At 45.3% G+C, this 21,099-nt stretch overlaps 1 protein-coding gene across 2 annotated transcripts in view; it reads right to left on the bottom strand.

The window, feature by feature from the left end:
* The window catches only part of LOC145358980 (plexin domain-containing protein 1-like), a 304,814-nt gene that overhangs the window by 108,497 nt on the left and 175,218 nt on the right, over positions 1-21,099 (bottom strand). For both annotated transcript variants that reach the window (XM_080213338.1, XM_080213339.1), the window contains exon 8: positions 7,626-7,721. In XM_080213338.1, the coding sequence (XP_080069464.1) occupies positions 7,626-7,721 (96 nt within the window). The remainder of the gene's footprint in view (positions 1-7,625; positions 7,722-21,099) is intronic.

The raw sequence follows: 21,099 nt of genomic DNA, 5'->3' as shown, positions 1-21,099 counted from the left end.
GAGAGGAAATGGTCTGAATTGTAAATTATTGGAGAAAGCAATGAGAACGATTCAAGAGTCCCTGGAATTAATTACAGTGTCGGCAACAGTAAAAAAGAAACTGCCCCAAACCAGCCTGGAATCATTAAGTGGCTGAGAGTTAGCGAAAAACTCCCTCCGAGATTCAAAACATCAGTTTCTTCCGCTGTAGGCCTTTGATGTGAAAATGTTTCAGAAATGGGGTGAAATGTTCTCCAGCTTAATGTCAGTAAAGTTTAAACTAAACATTTTGGCTCTCTCCTGCATTTCCGTTTCTCTGCTCTTGACTTCATTCACATTCTTGGCTGTCACCTTCAGCTGTGTTTCGTTCCCATTACCAACAGCAGCGCCCAGTCAGAGTGTTTTGTCATCAGTTCTACCTCTGTCCCTGTTACTGCCAACACAGAACCTGTTCCGTAACCACCGTGAGGGCTGTCATCTCAAATGTCCTTCTCTGTGTCCTCCACCCTCCAAAAACTACAACTTCTTCAGGACCGCTTGGGCTTTACGGCTTTTCAGACACCTTCCACGGCTCTACTAAATGCTCGATGCTGCACTGAATTAATTTAGTGACTTGATATTCACAACCTCGACCCATTCTGCCTCCCTGCGCACACTCTGACACCAAACTACACTGTTCTCCTTCCATTCCTCTACTGCTGGCCATTCTTCAGCTAATATATTCTCACCAAACAAAAGCTACATAAACCCCACCAACCTCCCACTCATCTCCAAAGCCGACTGTCTCTGAGTCTGCTGCCATTGGTCCCTCCACCCAAAATTCAAAAGCTTGGAACATCACTTTGATATCATTACAGAGATAGCAATTACATTTTTTGTGAATGAATTGGGTACTGGACCTCATTGTTGAACATGCTTAATCAGTCCAATGACACGGTCAGATCATTAGCTCATGGATGAACCAGTCAGGGTCTCATTGAATGGCAGAACAGATTTGATGGGCTGAATGGCCTATTTCTCCTCCTATCTCTCAGGGAATATTGAAAACATTAACTAATGGGTGAATCAGTCATGATCTCATTGAATGGCAGAACAGATTTGATGGGCCGAACGGCCCAGTTCTGTTCCTACGTCTTATGGTCTGATGGAATGTTGAAATCATTAGCTAATGGGTGCTGGAAACCTCTTCATCAAATTTGATTACTCAAAGTTCTGGAGAAACAAGTTAGAGATGCCTTTTTCAAACCATTTTGTTGTAATATTTGTTAGCATTTAAATATTGTCATTTACAGATCCCTCTGGAGAATACATTACATTCATCAAAATAGGACAAATTAAAACTGGACAATCCGCCAGGAATTATATCTTGTGGGTGAAGCAAGGAATGCTACACAATGTGGAGTGTGCCTGCTTCTCACTTCTCCCACCTGAGGACAGGGTGCACCGCAAAGCGACCAGGGAAGCTGGTGGGACAAGTAACCACTTTAATTGAACAGCTCCATCACACATAAACAAATAGTGAAGAACAAATCTAGGGAACTCTCTCAAAAGCTTAACAATTGAGGATTGAGGAACAAGTGCAGCAAATCTAGACTCTTATTATGGACTCTAGACACCCATTTAATTAATCGACGAAAGGTTTTGCAAAGTTACTCTTGCACATGAATGTAAGTCAAATGGACTCATACCCACAGTACATTATAAATCCCAGACACATAGGGCAGCAGAGTGGCACAGTGGTTAGCACTGCTGCCTCACAGCGCCAGGGACCCAGGTTCATTCCAGGCTTGGGTCACTGTCTGTGTGGAGTTAGCATGTTCTCCCTGTGTGTGCATGGGGTTCCTCTGGGTGCTCCAGTTTCCTCCCACACTCTAAAGATGTGCAGTTGACCATGCTAAATTGTCCCTTAATGTCAGAGAGTTAGTAGGGTGAGTAATTAGGATTATGGGCATAGGGCCTGGGTGGGATTGTGGTCAGTGCAGACTTGATGGGCCAAATGGCCTCCTTCTGCACTGTTGGGATTCTATGATTCCCTGACTGTTCCAGAACCTAAGGAACCCATCACATTGTTGACATCATTCAATTATCTCCAGCTTTGTTTATCTTTTAGATCCACTTCCCGACTAGTTATTTCATAGAGTGTCGACAGTGCAGGCTCATTGAGCCTGCACCGATAACAATCCCACCTAGGTCTTATTCCATAACTCCACATATTTACCCTGCTAATCCCCTGACACTAAGGGGCAATTTAGCATGGCCAATCAACCTAACTCGCACATCTTTGGACCATGGGAGGAAACTGGAGCACCCGGAGGAAACCCACGCAGACACGGAGAACATGCAAACTCTACACAGACAGTGACCCAAGCCGGGAATCGAACCCGGGTCCCTGGTGCTGTGAGGCAGCAGTGCTAAGCACTGTGCCACCCCTTATATTTACCAGGTCCAATCTGAGAATCTGTTCCACTTGTCCACAACTCCAAAAACAAATCTTTTCATTCTCAAATGGTCTCATTTGAGACTGGTTTATTTTTTGTGCTCATAGAATACCAATTGTAGAAATGCTGTGGGCATCCCATCTGGTGCAGACAGAAGCCTTGGCTGATTGTTGGTGATGGTAGATCGGGCTTGGAGGGAAGTTTAGAAAAACTCATTAGGCTTGAACATCTTAACAATGGAGAAGGCCCTTGTGGTGGCTACACAGGGGCGAGAAAATGAGTCAGAATCTGGATCAACTAGAATTCAACCACAATTTGACAGGTCATGGAAATCCACATTGGGAAATTCTGAATGATGATCGAGGGGAATGGTCCCCAGTTTCCGGAAATTCACCTTGTGGATTCTTGCAAGTCATCGAGGACCTGCACCATTGGAAAAGTCCCTATGACTCTTCACAAAGACTAATACTTTCACTGGAGCCAGCCATTTGTCCATTCTCTGGTCAGTCCAGCTTGCTAAGAACCACGGTTCTCAATACGAAGGCATAGGTGGTACGGGGACACAGTGGTTAGCACTGCTGCCTCACAGAACCAGAGACCCGGGTTCGATTCCCAGCTTGGGTCCCTGTCTGTCTGGAGTTTGCATGTTCTCCACTGTGTCTGCGTGGATTTCCTCCAGGTGCTCCAGTTTTCTTCCACAGTCCAAAAATGTGCGGGTTAGGTGGATTGGCCTGGCTAAATTGTGACAGGGGACTAGCTAGGGTAAATGCATGGGGTTATGGAGATAGGGCCTGGATGGGACTTTGAATAGTGTGGAGGAGCAGAGGGATCTAGGTGTATGTGTACATAGATCCCTGAAAGTTGGGAACCAAGTAGATAAGGTTGTTAAGAAGGCATACGGTGTCTTGGCGTTTATTGGTAGGGGGATTGAATTTAGGAGTCGCAGCGTCATGATGCAACTGTACACAACTCTGGTGCGGCCGCACTTGGAGTATTGTGTGCAGTTCTGGTCCCCACATTACAGGAAGGATGTAGAGGCTTTGGAGAGGGTGCAGAGGAGGTTTACCAGGATGTTGCCTGGTATGGAGGGGAGATCCTATGAGGAGAGACTGAGAGATTTGGGGTTGTTTTCGCTGGAAAGAAGGCGGCTAAGAGGGGACCTTATTGAAACATATAAGATGATTAGAGGTTTAGACAGGGTGGATAGTGATAGCCTTTTTCCTAGGATGGAGAAAGCTAGCACGAGGGGGCACGGCTTTAAATTAAGGGGGGGTAGTTATAGGACTGATGTCAGGGGTAGGTTCTTTACCCAGAGGGTGGTGAGGGACTGGAATGCCCTGCCAGCTGCAGTTGTAAATGCGCCTAGTTTGGGGGCGTTTAAGAGATCTGTGGATAGGTTTATGGACGAAATGGGATTGGTTTAGATTAGTGGGTTAGTGTTTTTTTTTAGAAGCTGGTTGGCGCAACATCGTGGGCCGTAGGGCCTGTTCTGCGCTGTAATGTTCTATGTTCTATGTGTTCAGTGCAGACTTGACGGGCTGAATGGCCTCCTTCAGCACTGTACGGTTCTTTGATTGTAGGATTTCTTCTGTCTACTTGGACCTCTGAAGGACTTTGTTCTGATTTAGGTTGGTTTAGATTGAGGACAGTGCGGTGGATTGGCGGGGGTCAGGGTTGGTGGTCAGATGCCACCGATTCACCGATCCCAGCTCAGGATTTGATGTTCTTTGCTCCTGGGTAAGGAGAGGCCGTGTCCCCAAATCTACGCACAGAACAATGTCCCAGGTCCAAAGCCAGATCATAATCTTAGTTGAGAAAGGAGATGAATGTAGGGAAATTACTGAATATATTGTGTGACACAAAATGGAATCATTAAGGCTAAATCATTGTGGGAAAAGGGTACAAAATAATTGAAGGCAAGCTCAGGACTTGATTTTTACATAGTGATTAATACCATGACGGGTCTCTGAGCAGCAAAATGGAGCCAAAAATCCTGGAGTTATTCAATACCATTATGGGAGAGATGGACTTAATGATCCACCTTCATGACTCCCTTGTGATATGATCAGCATTATCTCCAATAAAAGCACCAACACATTCCACAGCTGGACAAAAGGAAGATGTTGGTGTTGATTTAATAAATTTAACTCTATAGTTAAGAAAGCCCACCAATGCCTCCACTTTTTCAGAAGACTAAAGAAATTTGGTATTTGCGCTACAATTCTCACCAACTTTTACAGATGCACCATAGAAAGCATTCTTTCTGGTTGTATCACAACTTGGTATGACTCCTACTCTATCCAAAACCGTAAGAAACTACAAAGGGTAATGAATGAAGCCCAGTCCATCACTCAAACCAGTCTCCCATCCATTGACTCTATCTACACTTCCCATTGCCTTGGCAAAGCTGCCAGCGGAATTAAGGACCCCATCTCCCCTGGACATTCTCTCTTCCACCTTCTTCCTTTGGGAAAAAGATACAAAAATCTGAGGTCACATTCCAACTGACTCAAGAACAGCTTCTTCCCTGCTGCTGCCATTAGACTTTTGAATGGAACTACCTCGCACTAAATTGATCTCTCTCTACACCCTAGCTATGACTGTAACACGGCATTCTGCACTCTTTCCTTTCCTTTTCTATGAACAGTATGTTTAATCTGTATAGTGCGCAAGAAACAATACTTTTCACTGTACATTAATCCATGTGACAATAATTAATCAAATCAAATCCTGTTCCTTTCACGGAGTGAATGTTCTATCCATTGACAGAAACCTGCATTGGGGTGTATCCCAGTGCACCTGTTCTCCCATTCCACTGCCAAAGTAGAAAATATTTAATCCTTCTTTCAGAAGCACTTGAGCAGTAGTAGTATAATAAATACCTTGCCATTCAAACTTGCCTGGGAGTGAAGATTTACTCTGACTGTGCACGGACCTCCTTTCTTTAATGGGTCACACAGGCCACTAGTTTCAAGGCACAGTTTGTGTCGCTCTTCCAGACGTCTCAACAAACTAAACATATGCTAACTGCCTCCTCCAATCAGCATTGAGAAAACATCAAGTACACAAACCAAACCAATGTCACGGGCTGGATGTTCCCTCCACACTGCAGCTGGGTGTGTTTTTGCTAAGATTGGCGAGATTTTACAGCCTCACTCGTCCCAAAACCATAAAATCCTGTTCGAGGTCAACAGACCTTTCCATTGCCCGCCCCTCGCCCGCTCCGATTCCCGCGGTGGGCGCGATGGTAAAATTCCAGTCATTAGGTCAGGTTGCCTGTCTGGCTCCTTCACACTCACCCTGACTAGTTCCCCATAATATGGATGGGGGGTGGGTTATGACGTGTACTAGGCCACCTGCCTTTAGCCCTACTGAGACCCTTAACTATCTAATTGAATGGCCATTATGGGTCTTAGTCTGCCTGTGTTGCCATAACAAGCTGGACAGCAGCCGTGGGCCAGAGTGCAATAGCTGTTACCAAAACTTCCTTTTGAAAAGTCAAGAAGTGTGGGGCACATCGACCAGAGGGGGTGGGTGGGGAGGGGGTGGTGCTCTGTACACAATGGGACACCCTCCCCCACCCACTCCATGATGTCACCCCATCCCATTGTTCCTCCCTGCACGACCTCCAACATGACACCTCGCTCACTCCTCCATCCCAGGGTGCCCAATCCCTTCCCACCAAAAACCCCCAGGATGTCGCTCACTCCAGTGGCCATCGCTCTTCTGTATGGAGATGCCCGCATTCCGGGCAGTGCCCACTACCGAGTTCTGGTGTCTCTGCGACTGTTGGAACTGTTGGCCAATCAGGTTGTCTGGATGTTCCAGAGGGCTTGACACTCTGTCCACAGAGGGGCGCAAATCTGCTCGTGCTGCCTCTCGCGGGAAACAACCTGAAATTGAGGTCATCCGACTTGCCATCCCATTAATATTGGTGATGTGCGTAGCATTATTTTTTGAGTGACCCACTGTCAGGTGTCCAAAGTCTCCCTTCACTTTATATTTGTATGGCTGCCATTCATACCTCATCTGGCACTCAGTTGCTATTCTGGCATGTTTCTACTTGGTGAATCTTGGACCGAGGTTCTCTGGCCTCCCTGTGGGGTGTTTCTCGGTGATGGGAGCTGGTGGGCTCTTCTGCTCCCACCACTATCAATGGGAATTCCAATTGTTTCCATCCCACACTGCCGGGAAACACACAGCGCAGTCGCATTGTCGGTGGGAGCAGAAGATCCCACTGGCATGAAAAGCCGGAAGATTTCTATGTTTCCAAACTTTTCGTTAAAATTTATATTTATTGCTATTTTACGTTTTTTTATAATTGATTGAGTGGAACATTAATGGTTATTTTGGTGAAAACAGGGTATCTGGCTTTAGTTCAGGAACCAATCCACAATTTATCACTAAGGTAAAAGGAAAATACTGTGGATTCTGGAATCTGAAACAGAAACAGAGAATGCTGGAAAATCTCTGCAGGTCTGACAGCATCTGTGGAGAGAGAATAGAGCCAACGTTTCAAGTCTGGGTCCCACAACAATGATTCAAGTCTGGGGGTCCCAGACTCAAAATGTTGACTCTGTTCTCTTTCCATTGATGCTGTCAGACCTGCTGAGATTTTCCCAACTTATCACATTGTTCTTGTGGGAAAATTGGTTCCGGCTTAGTGAATATAACAAGAATGCAGCATTCGATCAAGAACTAGACAGAACAAGGATACTTCCAACAGGAGAACTCATAGGAACATAAGAACTCACCGCAGTCTATAAGACTATAAGATATAGGAGCAGAATTAGGCCATTCGGCCCATCAAGTCTGCTCCACCATTCGATCATGTCTGATATGTTTCTCAACCCCACTCTCTCTATAGTCTTTGATCCCCTTACTGATTAAGAACCTACCTACCTCTGTCTTAAATACACTCAATAAACCGGCCTCCACAGCCTTCTGTGGCAATGAATTGCACAGATTCACCAGCCTCTGGCTGAAGAGATTCCTCCTCATCTCCAGTCTAAAGGCTGAGGGCTGTATCCTCAGATCTGAGTCTCTTTTACTAAAGAAAACATCCTCTCCATGTTCCACTCCATTCAGGTCTTTCAATGTTCTATGGAGGGGGGTCAGTCCTGATGGCAAAGTAAACAAGATCACCACATTCCTGCCAAAGTGTTCATACATAAAGCTCAATCTCTGCAAAAAAAAATCACAACTTACTGGAAACGGGGGTGAACTCCAAGGCTGAGCTATTGCTGATTTTAGTCATGTCAATTTCCACCCTGTGATATTCATAAATCATTCGTCTCTGACCATCTGTAAAGAGAAATAACATTTAATATAATACAGAAAATAGGTCAGTTGATGAGATGAGATTCTGACCAAAAACCTCTTCCACAGGTAGCCACTATTGTGTGTATAACCTTTTTGAGCCCAAGAGATTTGTGTCTGCAATTTAAACCCATTAATCTTTTAGTCCACATCTAAAACATGCAATAAATTAGATTCTATGAATCAGCCTGGGGTACTTGACATTTTATGCGAAAACAAATTTAAAATCTTCAGTTGGATTTTAGACGGAAGTCACTCCTAGGTGTCTGTTTTCCATAGACAAACCTAAATGTCCTCGGAAACTGTGAAATACCTCACTGAGTTCTCCCTTAATTTCACTTCTCTGCTTGTTGCACATTTTACGGTAATAACTGTTTACAAAAAGGAAATGCTTCTTATTGTCGAGCACAATTCACCATAAAATATTTTTGAGAACGTCTCCATCTAGCTTCATGATGTTAGTTTCAAAGTTGTGGGTTTTGTTCTTAATTTAAAAATAGCATAAATTCAGTGCAAAAAAAATTCCACTGGTAGGATATTGAAGAAGGGCAGGAGTGTGTGTTCCAGCGTCCTGGTCAATATTTATCTCTGAACCAGCATTGTGAAAGCAAATTATCTGGTCATTATCACATTTTTCTTTGTCACAGAATCCCTACACCGCAGAAAGAGGCCATTTAGCCCATCGAGCCTGCACCGACAACAATCCCACCCAGACCCTATCCCCGTAACCCCACGCTGCTAATCTTCCTGATACTAAGGGGCAATCAACCTAAGGCACGCGTCTTTGAACTGTGGGAGGTAACCGGAGCTCCAGGAGGACATGGGGAGAATGTGCAGACTCCACACAGATGGTTACCCCAGCCAGGAATTGAACCCAGGTCTCTGCCATTGTGCTAACCATTGTACCACTGTGCCATCCTTTGTGGCAGCTTGCTATGCATAGATTGTCTGCCACATTTCCCACATTACCCATTCTGGGATCTCCCAGTAATCTGAAAGGTGAAATGTACAGATGAGTAGATCAGGTAGGCCACTCAGCCCCTCGGGCATGTTCCACTGTTCAATAAGATCATGGCTGGCCTGATTTTAACTTCCCACCTTCCCCGATAACCTGTCACCCTCTTGTTTATTAATGGCCCTCTGCTTTAAAAATATTCAGCCTCTGCCTTCTTCACCTTTTGAGGAAGAGAATTCCACAGTCTCACAACCATCTGAGAGAAAAAAAATCCCCTCATTTCTGCTTTAAACCGGTGACGTTGTATTTTTAAACAGTGACTTCTTCATTCACTCACAAGAGGAAACATCCTCTCCACACCCACCCTGCCAAGGTCACTCAGGACCATACATGTTTCAATGAAATCACCACTTATTCTCCTAAACTCCAGCAGATACAAGGCTAACCTTTCCAATCTTTTCTAAGAAGCCAAATCACCCATTCCAGGTATTAATCTAGTGAAACTTTTCTGAACTGCTTCCATTGCATTTACAGCTATCACTAAAACAAGTAGGCCAACCCTGCACAGGCAACTGCAGATATGATCTCTCCACTGTGTTGGATAATTGAAGCATAACCTGCCTACTTTTGTATTCAACTCCCCATTGCAATAAAAAAGTTCTATTAGCTTTGCTAATTATTTGCTGCATCTGCAGACTAACCTTTTGCAATTCATGTACTCAGCCGCCCAGATCCCTCTACATCTCCAAGGTCTGCAATCTCTCACTATTTAGATAATACGTTCCTTTTTTATTCATCCTACCAAAATGGACAGCCACGCTATGCTCCATTTTCCAAGTCTCTGCCCACTCATCTCACCTTCCGCACGCTCCTTATGTCCGCTTCACAACTTACTTTCCTACCTTTGTTTGTGTCAACAGCAAATTTAGCAAATGCACCTTTGATTCCTTCATCCAAGTCATATAAATTGTGAAGGGTAGAGGCCCCAGCACTGATCTCTGTGGCGCACCACTTGTCACATCCTGCTGACCAGAAAATGACCCATTTAACCTCAGGATATTAAAGGAAACCAACTATCTTCAAATGGCCACAACTCTGTAATCTGTAATCTCAGGACAAGCAAAGGACGCCAGCATATAATTCTTATAACTGTTATTTGGACTCTAACTTTTCTTACTTCTGAGATTTGTGTGTGTGTGTGTAATTGTTATTATTTTTTCTCAGGTTTAGTAACTAATAAATGCACTCTTTCTTTGATTCAAGAAAACCTGGTTTAATTGGCTTTTTATTAATGAGTAAAAACATTTGGTATTGGAAAAGACATTATGGGGAAAAGAGCTGCAAAAAAAGAACTTTTTTGTGACCAGATGAAAGAGCTGTATAAATAGAATCATAAATCCTACAGCGAAGATGGAGGCCATTCGGCCCATTGAGTCTGCAGCGACCACAATCATACCCAGGCCCTATCCCCATAACCCCATGCATTTAGCCTAGCTGACACTAAGGGGCAATTTAGTATGGCCAATCCAACTAACCTGCACGTCTTTGGAGGAAATCAGAGCACCTGGAGGAAACCCACGCAGATACGGGCACAGCGTGCAAACACTGCCCCAAACTGGAAATTCCTGGCACTGTGAGGCAGCATGAGACCATAAGACATAGGAGCAGAAGTAGGCCACTTGGCCCATCAAGTCTGCTCTGCCATTCAGTCATGGCTGATATTTTTCTCATCCCCAGTCTCCTGCCTTTTCTCTATAACCTCTGATCCCCTTATTAGTCAAGAACTTATCTATCTTTGTCTCAAAGACACTCAATGACCTGGCCTCCACAGCCTTCTATAGCAAAGAGTTCCACAGATTCACCACTCTCTGGCTGAAGAAATTCCTCCTCATCTCTGTTTTAAAGGATTGTCCCTTTAGCCTGAGGTTGTGCCCTTTGGTTCTAGTTTTTCCTACTAGTGGAAACATCCTCTCCACGTCCGCTCTATCCAGGGCTTGCCATATGCTGTAAGTTTCAATAAGATTCCCCCCTCATCCTTCTATACTCCAACGAGTGCAGAACCAGAGTCCTCAACAGTTCCTCAAACGACAAGCTCTTCATTCCAGGGATCATTCCTGTGAAACTCCTCTGGACCCTTTGCAAGGCCAGCAAGTCCTTCCTTAGATATGGGGCCCAAAACAGCTCACAATAATTCAAATGGGATCTGACCAGAGCCTTATACGGCCTCAGAAGTACATTCCTGCTTTTGCATTACAGCCCTCTTGCAGCACTAACCACTGTGCTACCTGTGCCCCCCTTCACCTGGTTGTAAGGACAAGGATTTCAGAAAGAACAGAGAACACTGAGGCCAGTCACGAGGTCTGGAGATTTGCAAACAATAGAATCGAAGAACTTAAATTTAATTTGTGCCAAGATATTCGCTGGCATGGCTAAAATAATGATAAAAATGATTGTGATGCTCCATGCAAATCAATGCTTCATCATCACTGGAATGAACATAATACTTAAGATGTTCTTACTGTGGAAATTAAGTGTCTGTGGAAGTAAAACAGGCAGCTATTGCCTCTGGTTAATTTACTGGTTTGTACTTAAGCTGATTCACTCCAGATGGGAACAGAGGAATGTTGATTTTTTTTTCAGCCTTTACCAACGTGGTCCACTACTGAGTTGCAATAAGTTGAGTGCTTCCTGCGTGCCACAATACAGGCTCGGAGGGTTGTTCAAGCACCCAAAATGTGGACACAGAAAGAAGTCTCACAACAGCAGGTTAATGGCCAACAGGTTGATTTGGCATCGGGAGCTTTCAGAGCGCTGCTCCTTCATCAGGTGACTGGAGAGTTGGGTTCACAAACATGGTATATACAGACACAGACTCAGTTGCAAGGTAATGGTTGGAATGTGAGTCATTATAGGTAACAAAGTCTTTACAAATAGAGACAGTGCGAGTGGAGAGAGGGACAATCACAGACATCTCCACACCAAAATATGGGAAGCGGGCCCGAATTGTCAGCCCACTGTTCCAAGAAACTGTCCTGATTTCACTCTAGAAATTCACTGCCTTTACAAGCTCAGCTGTTCTGCATCTCCCAGTCAATGGGAGAGTTCAAATCTTCTATTCCAACCACTTTATTTTGGCAACATCTTTTTTTCATAGAATCCTACAAGTGCAGAAGGAGGCCATTTGGCTCATTGAGTCTGCACCAAGCACAATTCGCCTACATTTACCCTGGCTAGTCCCCCTGGCACTAAGGGGCAATTAGCATGGCCAATCCACCTAACCCGCATATCATTGGACTGCGGGAGGAAATCGGAGCAGACGGAGGAAACCCACGCAGATGTTGGGAGAACGTTCAAACTCTGCACAGTGACCCAAGCCAGGAATCGAACCCGGGTCCCTGGCACCATAAGGCAGCAGTGCTAATCACTGTGCTACCTCGTTTTGATATCTTTATTAACACAACTACACTCTCCACTGCAATACTCCTATCAAGAGTTTGTTAGATACTCTGACCAGACTCTTCACTTCCTCGCTGTGCCTTAACTTTACCTCCACCGCTCATCTCTTCAGTCCCATCAAATTCCTTTGTCCTGCTGCAGTAATTTTACAGCAGGGTTTTCCAGTTCTCTGCAACATGTTTTCCAGAAATGGAGGTGGCTCGCAGTTAGCTGCTGGTGAGATCTTCCAGTCCGCTGATGTCTATGACCTGGCTCACTGGCCCTTTCGCTGGGGTTCCTGCTGCAGAGCTGGGCGGGGGTGAGGGGAGGGGAGACTTGGGGGTGGGGGGGGTGGGGGTGGGGGGGGGAGGTGGACGGTGGTCACCTTCAGTGGTGTTAGAATGTAACCAATGATAACATCGGATGTGTTCTAATGTAATCAATAGTAACGTGCGTGAGGGTCAACTGACTTGTAGACAATGTAACCAATGACAAAATGATGTAGTAGTCAGCTGACCAGCTGACCCAGTAGAAATAAGAAGCAGATGGAAATTGCAGGTGCTTCTGTGGCCCAGGGTGTGGCCTCAAGTGTTGGAGTAATGAAGTTTTTTTGTTAAATCTTTTTCTTTGATCTACTTTCTGAAGTAAGTTTTTTTATTACTTGCAACTGAAGAATTTCTTCTGCTGGATGAACAGGTAGAACTGAAAGATTCCACTCATGTGTCCTTTAAAAATTTTTTGGTTTGTTCATGAGTTATGAACATATTTGGCAAGACCAGACTTTACTGCCCATCCCTAACTTCCCTCCTTTCTCAGTTTCCCTGTGCTTTATAAAGATCCTGGCCCAGAATTCTCTGGTCTTGCAAGCCCTGCTACCACCACCAGTGAAAATGGTGAATTTGGTGCTCAATGAAATCTCCATTTACAGCAGCAGCACCGGAAAATCTCAGCCACAGGCCAGGTCGGAGAATCCAATCCTTGGGTGGCATGGTGGCACAGTGGTTAGTGCTGCTGCCTCACAGTACCAGGGATCTGGGTTCAACTCTGGCTTTGGGTCACTGTCTGTGTGGAGTCTGCATGTTCTCCCCGTGTCTGTGTGGGTTTCCTCCGGGTGTTCCGGTTTCCTTCCACATTCCAAAGATGTGCGGGTTAGGTGGATTGATCATACTAAATTGCCCCGTAGTGTCTCTAGGTGTGTAGGTTAGATGGATTAGCCATGGCAAATGTACTTGGTTATGGGGATAGGACGGAGGAGCAGGCTTGGGTTACGAGGATAGGATGGGAAGGGGGCCTGGGTGGGATGCTCTGTCAGAGAGTCAGTGCACCGTAGGGATTCTATGATTCCTATATCCTTTCACTCTCAGTCTAATTCATGTGATAATCAGGTCTCTGCAATGGCTAACAGACTGCACAATTGTCGAATAATCATGCAAATAAGAAAAGCTATTAGCCCATGGTTATTTGTGTTTTTACATTTTCTGCTTTTAGTGTAATTGAAAGATTACGCATTCATCACAAATCCATCACTGGAAAGTGAGCTGACCCTATACTTCAGTAATTAAGTTTCACTCCGGAGGAATAAAGATTTGCTCTCCAAATTGTTTCTTGTTTAAAACGGTCAGGAACAGATGTACATCACTAATCTTCTTGCGTCAGCTGACCTCTTTCTCGCTCATGTTCTCCCTTCCAATCTTCCACAGTGTCAGTCTTGGCTCAGTGGGTAGCTCTCTCCCCCCAGTCAGAATGTTACAAGTTCAAGCCCCACTCGAGGGAGTTGGAGACATAATCGAGGCTGACACTTCAGTGCGGCATTGAGGCAGTGTTGGAGGTGCTGTCATTCTGATGAGACATCAGACTGAGGCACTGCCTGTCCTCTCAGGTGGATGTAACATATTTCATTATTTCAACAGGATTTTCACTATTTGAACAAAAGCAGGAGTTCTGTCCTGCTGACCCGACAAATACTTATCCCTCAACTAATGCCGCAGAGGTATCTGGTTATTTATCTCACTCTGGGGACCTGGCTATGTCCAGTTTGGCTCCAGAGTGTCCGACATTCCATTAGTGATTACGCTTCAAGAGTAATTAATTGTTGGGTAAGTGCTTTGGGATGATCTGTGGTTGTGAAAGGTGCTATATAAATGCAAGTATTGTTCTCTTAATTTAAGGAGAGCTTTGGGGACAGTGCAGAGGAGGATTATTCCGGGTATGGAGGGACTGTTAGATGAGAAAGGTTAAACAGGTTGGGGTGGGATTTTCTTGCCATACTGGAAAATCTCGCCCAAACACAATGGCCCTTTGCATGGCCTGCCCACCCCCTCTGTCCCCGCACCCCACCCCCGACCCCATCCACCCCCTTGCCTGCAGAGAGCAGGATGGGAAAATTCTCCCCTCCTTGGGTTTGTACTCCTCGGAGTTCAGAAGAATGTGAGATAATACGATTGAAAGATATAAGATCCTTGGGCAGGGTTAGACAGGATAAATGTTGGGAGGATGTTTCCACTTGTGGGAGAGGGTAGGACCAGAGGGCACAGTCACAGAGTAAAGGGGTGCTCATTGAAGACGGATTTGAGGAAGAATTTCTTCTCTCAGAATGTGGCAAATCTTTGGAATTCTTTACCCTAGGAAGCTGTGAAGGTCGAGCCCTCGAACATTGACAAGGCTGAGATCGATATGTTTTTAAACAGTTGGGGAATTAAGGGAGGAAAGTGGATGTAGAGAATGTTGGATCAGCTATGATCTTATTAAGTGATGCAACAGGCTCAAAGGGCGGAAAGGCCTACTCCTATTGCTATTTCTTATGGTCTTAAATCTTTCTTCGTGCAAAAGCCCATGGATGTGAGTATAGCCGGATAGCTGAACAAAAATACCCACTGTATGCTAAGCAAAGAAAGACTTTTATCGGTAAACCTTGGCTGAGGGGGTACTATTTCTGAGATAGGTTTGGATAGTCTCAATCTAACATTATCAACAATGGACCCACGACACACAGAATGGGCCAAAAGCAGCAATAAATAATTAACAAAAGACAATAGGATAGTTGGTGTAAAACATGGAAAGAATGTTCCTCTGAGGTTGGTGTTGGGGCAGAGCAAGAGGAACGTTCCTCTTCACCCATTCCTGAGTTGGGTGTACTCGGTGCTGGTGTTGACGTAGGAAGTATTCCCTTTCCGAACACTGACATCCCTCAACATGACCGGCACCGGAATTCACACGCACAAAGAAAAATGTTACGGTGGAATAATTTTACGGGTAAATACCTGTTGGAGTCTTCAAAGGATTTTATTCATTTTAAAGTGACCATTCGCATTGTCAAACCCACAATTACACACATTCACCAGCAGCCTGATCCTAATCGATTCACTCTGAGGACTGTAAATCTTTTGAAGCGAATTCTCCGTTTTAGAAACTAATTGAGACATTGATAGAGAAGCCAGAGAGTGGGTGTAGAAGGTTGTTTTTCAAACTGGAGGCCTGTGACCAGCGATGTGCCTCAAGGATCAGTGCTGGGTCCACTGTTATTTGTCATTTGTATTAATGATTTGGATGAGAATATAGGAGGCATGGTTAGTAAGTTTGCAGATGACACCAAGATTGGTGGCAGAGTGGACAGTGAGGGAGGTTATCTCGGATTGCAATAGGATCTTGGTCAATTAGGCCAGTGGGTGATGAATGGCAGATGGAGTTTAATATAGATAAATGCGAGGTGATGCATTTTGGTAGATCGAACCAGGGTAGGACTTACTCCATTCATGGTAGGGCAATGGGGAGAGTTACAGAACAAAGCGATCTGGGGATACATATTCATAACTCCTTGAAAGTGGAGTCACAGGTGGACAAAATGATGAAGAAGGCATTCAGCGTGCTTGGTTTTGTCGGTCAGAACATTGAATACAGGAGTTGGGATGTCTTGTTGAAGTTGTACAAGACTTTGGTAAGGCCACACTTGCAATAATGTGTACAGTTCTGGTCACCCTATTATAGAAAGGATATTATTAAACTAGAAAGAGCGCAGAAAAGATTTACTAGGGTGCTACAGGGGCTTGATGGTTTGAGTTATAAGGAGGGGATGGATAGACTGGGACTTTTGTCTCTGGACCGTAAGAGGCTGAGAGGTGATCTTATAGAGGTCTATAAAATAATGAGGGGCACAGATCAGCTAGATAGTTGTTACCTTTTCCCTGAGGTAGGGGAGTCTAAAAATAGAGGACGTAGGTTTAAAGTGAAATGGGAGAGACACAAAAGTGTCCAGAGGGGCAATTTGTTCACACACAGGGTGGTAAGTTTCTGGAAGAAGCTACCAGAAGTAGTAGTAGAGGTGGGTACAATTTTGTCTTCTAAAAAGCATGGATAAGATGGTTATAGAGGGGTATGGGCCAAATGTGGGCAGTTAGGATTAGCTTAGGGGTTTAGAAAAAAAGGGGCAGCATGGATAAGTTGGGCCAAAGAGCCAGTTTCCACGCTGTAAACCTCTTTGATTCTGTGACTGTATGAGTGCGGTGGTGGGGGTTTCTGGTGGCCCCTGTCAGTTGGTCAGAATGACGGGATTCCATGTCAGATTCTGCGTTTGGAACCTCATTAATTGTGCACAGGTGAGTTCCCCTCCGGATCATCTAACAAGCCGGCGGCCGATTCGTTCACCCACTGTCAGCTGACGGGTTTGAAGATCCCAGCATTATATTTAAACCCCAGTCCAGCTCACTCATATCACCCTCTTCAGCCTGGCTACCTTCACCAGATGGTATAGGATGTCAGGAACCAGTGGGAACAAGTTAGCAGCTTTCAGGAGGAAGTCTGTTCCCTGAATTGACCGCTCTCCACCTGACTCCACCACCTGTAGGGCGCCCATGACCCACTTGGACACCTACCTACCGTATCCGGACTCTTTGTGTATCCCTTTCCAGTAAACAATGCAATATCCATTTGACCCCCTTGTTTGTAAGTTATTCATGCAGCCTTGTTGGGACCTAACTTCTCTCCCCTCAGTCTTCCCTCTACCTTCCATTGTTCATCTTCTTCATCCACCTCCTTCCCCCTTTGGCTGTCATTGTGAGCTGTCGCCTTTATCACCCCCCCTCTCCCCACTCCTATCACGGTCTTCCTTCTTTCCACATTGTCCCACTTGACTTCATCAGTACAACCCCACCCCACCCAGCCTCACCTCTCACTCCACCCTGAGCCGAGCCATTGTCCATGAAGACCAACTTGGCACGGAGATGGAGGAAAGAACCGGTCTTAACCGGAATTAAAAATCTACTGATGACCATCAAACCATTGCCAATTGTTGGAAAAACTCATTTGGTTCACTTCCTTTACGGAAGGAAATCTGCCAAGCTTCTTGCTGCAACTGTACAGGGTACTGGTGAGGCCGCAGCTGGAGTACTGTGTGCAGTTTTGGTCGCTACACTTGCAGAAGGATATATTGGCCTTGGAGGGAGTGCAGAGAAGGTTCACTAGGCTGATACCGGAGATGGGGGGGTTAGCCTATGAAGAGAGACTAAATAGACTGGGTCTGTACTTGTTGGAGTTTAGAAGGCTGAGGGGGATCTTATAGAGACATATAAGATAATGAAGGGGATGGATAGGGTAGAGGTAGAGAAATTCTTCCCGCTTAGAAAGGATAGCAGGACTAGAGGGCACAGCCTCAAAATAAGGGGGGGGGGGCAGTTTAGATCGGAGTTGAGGGGGAACTTCTTCACTCAAAGGGTGGTGAATCTCTGGAATTCTCTGCCCGCTGAAGTGGTGGAGGCTACCTCGCTAAATATATTTAAGATGCGGGTAGATAGGTTTTTGGTAGGCAAGGGGATTAAGGGTTATGGGGAGAAAGTGGGAAAATGGAACTGATCCACTTCAGATCAGCCATGATCTTATTGAATGGCAGGGCAGGCTCGAAGGGCTAGATGGCCTACTCCTGCTCCTATTTCTTATGTTCTTATGTTCTTACCTGGTCTGGCCTACATGTGACTCCAGAGTCACAGCAATGTATTGACTCTCAAATGGCCTTGGGCAACCAGGGATGGGCAATAAATACTGACCAGCCAGCAAAGCCCATGTCTCACAAATGAATATGAAGTATAACTATGATAGTGTTGCAATCACCTGAATGGTCTCTTGTGAACTGAGGAGCACCTCGTGCACGCTACTCTTCAGCAACTGAATTTTAGACTGACATAATTTTCCCTTGGTGTGACACAAGATTGCGAGGCCTGATGGGATATTGGCTGGCAGCTGTTTTAATAGCGTTGATGAGGTTGGAATGAATCCTTATTCAGTCAGCAGGAAGACAAACCCATCATTAATTCACCAACGGGAGAATTGGAACATGATTTTATGCTGGAGGGTTCCTGACTTCTTGCCTCCTGTTAGATACTTCATTTCCACCCCCCCCATCAAACCCAGGAAATGTGGGAGAATCCCATCCTTAGAATTTTCAACCCCAGAGGGTGGTGGTTGTTTGGTTGTTGGATATATTTAAGGCTGGGATAGAAGGGTTTTTGGACACTCAGTTAATTAAGGGATACATGAAAAGGGAGGGAATAGAGGGATATGGTCCACGTAAGGGCAGAAGGGTTTTTTTTGTTAGGGCATCATGGTAGGCACAGGCTTGGAGGACCAAAGGCTTTTTATCATGTCTTTTCCAGATCAGAATGCATTTAACTATTTAAGTTATACACACACACACGCACGCACACACACTGTGTGACACCTGACAAAGGAACAGCGTTTCCAAAAGCTTGTGGGTTTACTATCAAATAGACTGGTTGGGCTTTAACCTGGTGTTGTGAGACTTCTTACTGTGTTTACCTCATTCCAATGCCAGCATCTCCACATCATCAACTTCTGCACTGCAGGGTTTCTATGATTTATACGGTTAACTGGCTGTAGAGGGAACATTAGCTGGAAATTCCTTGGTCTGGCACGTCCCATTACTGCTGCTAGCGAGAATGGAGAATTTGGTGCTCAGCTTAATCTCCATTCATAACAGTGGGACTGGATAATCCCAGCCATTGGTGAGGTCGGAGAATTCCGACTATTGCTCTGACATTCCATGGGCATAGCCACAGAAGATTCTTTGATATTCCATTGAAAAAAGTCACGCCTCATTTCATCTTTTAAAATGCCTAAATTGCAGATAGTCTGAGTCCTCTGTTTTATCTATTATGATGCTCCCTGCATACACTATCTTGCGCGTAAATTGTTTTTGCTCTTGGGCTCTCATTCCCTAAACTCATTTCTTCTGTTTTGTTTACCACTACAGTGTGACCTTGGAACACAATCCTCCTCATCCTCATCTTCAAATCCAATAGGTTTCCAAATTTCAATCATTAGATTGCAGCTTCCTTCAATGGTGTGGAAATCTGAGAAATATTCCCCCCAATCCAGTGCTGCTTAACTCAATGGACTATGACACCCTTTTATTCACCTGCTCAAAAGATAGAATACAAGCACTCAGAAAGAACTGAAAGTCTTTTTAACCACAAATATACAACGTTGTGCGAGTGAACGGTTCCAACAATCACTTCCCATTAGTCAGCTGTCTTCATGAGATGGATGAACCATCTTACTCTACACAGAGAGTTTGGGTTAACTATATATAGCTCAGAGTATGCACGTGTGGAGCATGAGATTGACCTCATCCTATAATGTGCAAGGTAACTCACGATGGCACAGTGGTTAGCACTGCTACCGCACAGACGCTACAACAACGGATGAATGGACACCACCCGATGATCACTCGGCAGGAATGTTCCCTTCCAGTCGGGGAACACTTCAGCGGTCACGGGCATTCGGCCTCTGATCTTCGGATCAGCATTCTCCAAGGCAGCCTTCACAACACATGACAGCACAGAGTTGCTGAGCAGAAACTGATAGCCAACTTCCGCATACATGAGGACGGCCTCAACCGGGATCTTGGGTTCATGTCACATTATCTGCAACCCCCACGACTTGCCTGGGCTTGCAAAACCTCACTATCTGTCCCAGCTGGAGACCATACACATCTCTTTAACCTGTGCTTAATCCTCCCTCCACTCACCCTTAAGACTTGATTACCTGTAAAGATTCACATTCCAATCATTATCTTGTAAATTGAGTTTGTCTCTATATATGCCCAGTTTGTGAACACAACTCTTCACTCACCTTAAGAAGGAGCGATATTCCGAAAGCTTGTGCTGCAAATAAACCTGTTGGACTTTAATCTGGTGTTGTGAGACTTCTTACTATGCCTCACGGCACTAGGAACCCAGTTCCGGCCTCGGGTCACTGTTTGTGTGGAGTTTGTGTGTTCTTCCCGTGTTTGCATGGGTTTCCTCCGGGTGTTTGGGTTCCCTCCCATAGTCCAAAGATGTGTGTGTTAGGTTGATTGGCCATGCTAAAATGAACCCTAGTGTCAGGGGACTAACAGTAAATATGTGGGTTACAGGAATAGGGCCTGGATGGGATTGGGGTCAGTACAGACTCGATGGGCTGAATGGCCTCCTTCTGCACTGTAGGGATTCTATGATTCTATGCTGCCTCGCAGTGCCAGGGACCTGGGTTCAATTCCTGGCTTGGGTCGCTGTCTGTGTGGAGTTTGCACGTTCTCCCTGTGTCTGCGTGGGTTTCCTCCAGGTGCTCCGTTTTCCTCCCAAAGCCTGAAAGACGTGCAGGTTAAATGCATCGGCCGCTGAATTCTCCCTCAGTGTATCTGAGCAGGCGTTGGTGTGTGCCGAGTCCGGGATTTTCACAGTAACTTCATTGCAGTGTTAATGTAATGCTACTTATGATGCCAATAAATAAACAAAACAGCAGTGACCAGCACTCCCGGTGATGCTGCTGGGACTGGAGCATTGCCAGCTATCTGACTGGCCGGCAGATGTTTGGGGCAAAATATCTTACCTCAAGAGGAAGGAAGCTGTCACCTCTGGCAGCTAATTGTCTGGCAACCAATAACATCACCAACTTTTACAGATGCACCTGGCTTCCAGGACCAGG

Source organism: Carcharhinus amblyrhynchos, chromosome 27, assembly GCF_965287045.1.
Source record: "Carcharhinus amblyrhynchos chromosome 27, sCarAmb.v2.hapA, whole genome shotgun sequence".
Lineage (NCBI taxonomy): Eukaryota > Metazoa > Chordata > Chondrichthyes > Carcharhiniformes > Carcharhinidae > Carcharhinus > Carcharhinus amblyrhynchos.
The sequence above is the reverse complement of the archived record's forward strand: the minus strand, read 5'-3'. Positions and strand labels throughout refer to the sequence as shown.